This window comes from Pinus tabuliformis, chromosome 9 (genome assembly GCF_031772625.1).
Source record: "Pinus tabuliformis cultivar Carrire ecotype Pingquan chromosome 9, CPIR1, whole genome shotgun sequence".
Classification (NCBI taxonomy): domain Eukaryota; kingdom Viridiplantae; phylum Streptophyta; class Pinopsida; order Pinales; family Pinaceae; genus Pinus; species Pinus tabuliformis.
The window spans coordinates 1722722383-1722726419 of record NC_142307.1 but is presented as its reverse complement, the minus strand read 5'-3'; the positions used below and the strand labels follow the sequence as shown (position 1 = coordinate 1722726419).

The 4037-nt window shown below is 32.6% G+C and overlaps 1 protein-coding gene across 1 annotated transcript; it reads right to left on the bottom strand.

The window, feature by feature from the left end:
- Window positions 1–495: 495 nt before the first annotated feature.
- Window positions 496–3219, bottom strand: LOC149155584 (uncharacterized). The gene is made up of 3 exons (XM_089440807.1): window positions 3080–3219; window positions 2928–2995; window positions 496–827 (listed from the first exon to the last, which is right to left on the bottom strand). Exons 1-3 carry the CDS (start codon window positions 3192–3194, stop codon window positions 696–698), a joined length of 315 nt encoding a protein of 104 aa, XP_089296933.1. The 5' UTR covers window positions 3195–3219; the 3' UTR covers window positions 496–695.
- Between the last annotated feature and the right edge of the window lie 818 nt (window positions 3220–4037).

Sequence of the window (4037 nt, the reverse complement as noted above, 5' to 3'; positions counted from 1 at the left end):
AAGATAAAATAATTTAATTACTTTGATGAAATTATAATTTATTATTATTATTTCAAATAAATTTTTAAATATATAAAAAAATATCTCAACTTAAATTATAAAATTTTCATTATTCATAAGTATTCAACCCAGTGCTTAAAAACAATAAATAATTAAATAAATGTTCAATTAGCATAAAGCACCATCTAATCAAGAAAGATAATTATAACAATAAAATTAACAAAAATTAAATCTAAAAATTAATAACAACAAAATTGGAAAAAAATTCAAATCTAAAAATTAATAATCAATTACATCGCTAAATATTTTTTTTAATAACATAATAAATCACCATTCTCCATTTATAAAATAAAAACAATTTAATATTCTTTTTAATTAAATTAACAATTCGGAAGTCAACAGAAATTAACAATCAACTACCAAGTTAACAGTGTAGAACTCAACAGAAATGGACGGATCAATATAGAACTTAACAGTGTAGAACTCAACAGAAAGTTCCGTTCAATATAGAAATATCTATTTAAACCATTAAATTCTGGGTTCTTTCTATGCTCACCAAACATAGATTCGATAATTCAAACATAGCACACTGAACTATATGTTCGGACTGAACACTTCATTTGGGATGAAATACTTCCGAAAGAAAATTATTATGTTCCAGCACGACTTTTCATGACACTGACTGAACTTCTCTATTAATGGCCCGGCTTGTAAGTCGTGTAAATGTAATCGCCGGTCTCAAACTCATTATCACTGTCAACTTCACACTTCTCCTTCTCCCCCTCCACGTTTTCGCATTGCACACTGCCTCCAACTTTCTCAAAGGCCTGCATATTATAACATGATGCCATGGAATTATGTCATCATTATGTTGGGAAGGATTTGGCAAATAACATTAATAAATTTTAGATCTAGGAATATTTTGGAGTCTAGTTAAATTAGTTTTAGGAGTAGTTTAGTTGGTCGAATTTTTGTTGCTATTATCTTGTCAATTGAACATGAGTCAAATCTTCTCTAAACCCTTGGAATTAGATTTTACTAGTTTAACCAGATAATAAAAATTAAATTAAACCATATATTTAAAAATATTTTCGAACGGCTTCCCACATAATCAAACATTTTGAGAAAATCTACCATAAAGACCCAGATAGCTATACAAATAACCCATATTTCATATTAAATTATTATTATAATATTCTAATAAAATTAATACGTTAGTAAAATACTGTCCTGTTTTTTTCCTTCCTTCCTTGGGAGTACTGTGGGAAAAATTAGTGTTTCTAATTTATATGAATTCAATCTTGATCTCCCTGTAATTCAACATTGACCCATTGAAACAACTCCTTACCTTAAAATAATTTATTTTGAATCTTTAAAATTTTCACATCTCCATCTTCTTTAAATCCAGAGGACCATGCATAAATATGCATATAATCCTGAGCTTATGGGGTTGCAGATTTCAGTATCCAGTGAGTAAGGTGCAAAGTAAATCATTAACTTTATACCGTAAAAATGCCTTCCAAATGCACATATATAAAGTTGTAAACCCCAGCTACAGCTACTGAAGCTAAGGTTTCTTTCTTAACATTTAAAGGGAATCTGCTTCATTATAATGTGAAAAACAGAAAGTAACATAGATGTATAGATGTTGTTGCAGGTGCAAATAGTGTAGCTTCTGACAGATATATACAAGATAGTATTCGTCTATGTGGAAATGGGGTTGAAACACAGATACAAAAGCTTAAGGTATACAAAGAACAAAGACATATGGGGCAGTTATCTTGTCAGCTTTTTTGACGGTGCATGTAAAGAGAGACTTTGTGGTTGCTGTTCTGATAAGTTTTTTCATTTCTGGTGAGAAGGTGGTAAGGGATTAAATCGCAGGGCCGAACTTTTAGCATTTTGGGGAGTTCTAATTGCAGCAAAATGGTTTAGGATAGACAGTATCTAGATCTTTGAGGATGTAAAGGAAATTATAAAATGGGTAATACATAATATAAATTTCAATCCATCCATTCTAAAAAAATTGAATGAACAAGATTAGAGTGCTAACTGCAATGTCCAGAGAAATACATTTTGAACATATATAAGGAACAGAATTGGATAATAAACATGCTATCAAAGAAAGATGAAAAAGTCAACTGAGGAACTTTTCTTCTCAGCATTTGAACAGAGTGGATGATCAAGTCAGGAAGAATCAATTATGCATAGTGTTAAAGGCAGGATTTCACTTCCACCCAAGAAGGACAGGTATAAAGAGGACAATGGAACTTTTTGTCTTGCATAGTGTTAAAGGCATGATGCCACTTCCACCCAAGAAGGACAGGCATAAAGAGGACAATGGAACTTTTTGTTTTTTTTTAAGTGATGATAATAATCTGTTTTGTTTTCAGTTAATACTAGTATGTGAAATATGTAATTTTAACGTTACATGTAACATAAATGATTAAGATCAAAAAGTGACTGAACAGTGCTTTACTAAACAGTTAATAGCTTAGATGGATCCAGTCTGTTCTTTTGTAAGTAAATGGAGAAGAAAAAGACCTATGACAATGTACTACTTATTTTCTTAATGCAAAGTAAATGGAGAAGAAAAAGACTTAGGACAATGTACTACTTTTTCCTTAATGCAAAGAAATAACGTTTTTTTTCCTGCTGAGAAAAAAATAGTGTAGCTTCAAATCCCAAAATAAATTTTCTTAACCTAAATGTGCATTCCTAGCTTTTAAATGTAATCTGCACATTGTAAGATGAAAGGTTGTTTCCTAGCATTTAAAGGTAATCTGCTTCATTATAATAAGAAAAGACTCAAGCTATCTGACATCTTTCCACATAGACAATAAAACAAGGTATCATATATTCACCAAGGTTTCAGATCACCTGGCTTCTGGCCAAATGATAGTTATTAAAAGTGTATTATTCTTTACCTTGGGAGGGTCTGCTAATTTGCTAGATTGGGTGCCATGCAAAACTGGATGTTCATGGCCCTCCACATCTGCAATCTCAATTAAACAGGGAAAATGATAAATTAGAAACTATATCTAATATGAACATATGCAGCCTGTGCACTCATACGTACCTAATAGCATACTGCGCTTAAAAGCAAGCGATTCTATAGCGAAAAACAGTGGCATAACCAAAAGTAGCGACGTTGTCAATAGCAGAGCAGCAGAAACAGCCTGAAACCTACCCATCTTAACTCCAAATCTAAAGTCTGGTGGAAGGAATTATAATAGAGCTGTATATATAGAGGAAGACGGGGAGGGAAGAACAGTTCACCTGTATGGGGTTCAGAGAAAATGATGATGACGGCACGGGCAGGGCAGTCGATGATTTTTGGTTAGCGCACTGCAAGGTTCACTGAGACCTCTACGGTCTGTAACAGGTTACAGAAGGCGTCTCATCAGATGAGAAAACATAATAATTACAAGGATGGACACGGGACATTACAGGGGCGCAGTCCAAGGACGCCTTTTTTTGTCTTTGTTTCTTGTTTCCGAGAATCTTGCAGGTTCTAGCTATTTTTTTGGCAAAATATTCCATACAGATTTTCACAAGATTGTGAATTTACTTAAAATGTATTTTTTCAAAAATCTGGCAGGCTTTAGCAAATGTTTTTGGCAAAATCTTCCATACAGATTTTCACAAGATCATGAATTTACTTAAAATGTATTTTAAATCAATTGGACATTTAAGATTCTGTATATTATACAAATTAGAATTAAATTAATTTTTTTTGTTAAATTTTAAATAAAGTTTTATAGACTTAAATTTATTTATTATTATTAAATTTCAAATAAAGTTTTTTTTGGTAGGTAACGGGAATTTGAACCAGTGATTTATGGCCATGCCGCACAGGGAGCCATCCAGAATCATCTAGCCGTGCTGGGAGCCAACCATTGCCAGCCACAACTTGTTCGAAAGAGCCAATCATATTGTCTCAGCTGCGTTCACGGGGAGCTAATCATATTTTCCACCAAGCACGTTGGTTCGTTGCCACGTCTCTTCACCTGCATGCTGAACCTTCTGTGGCAAAC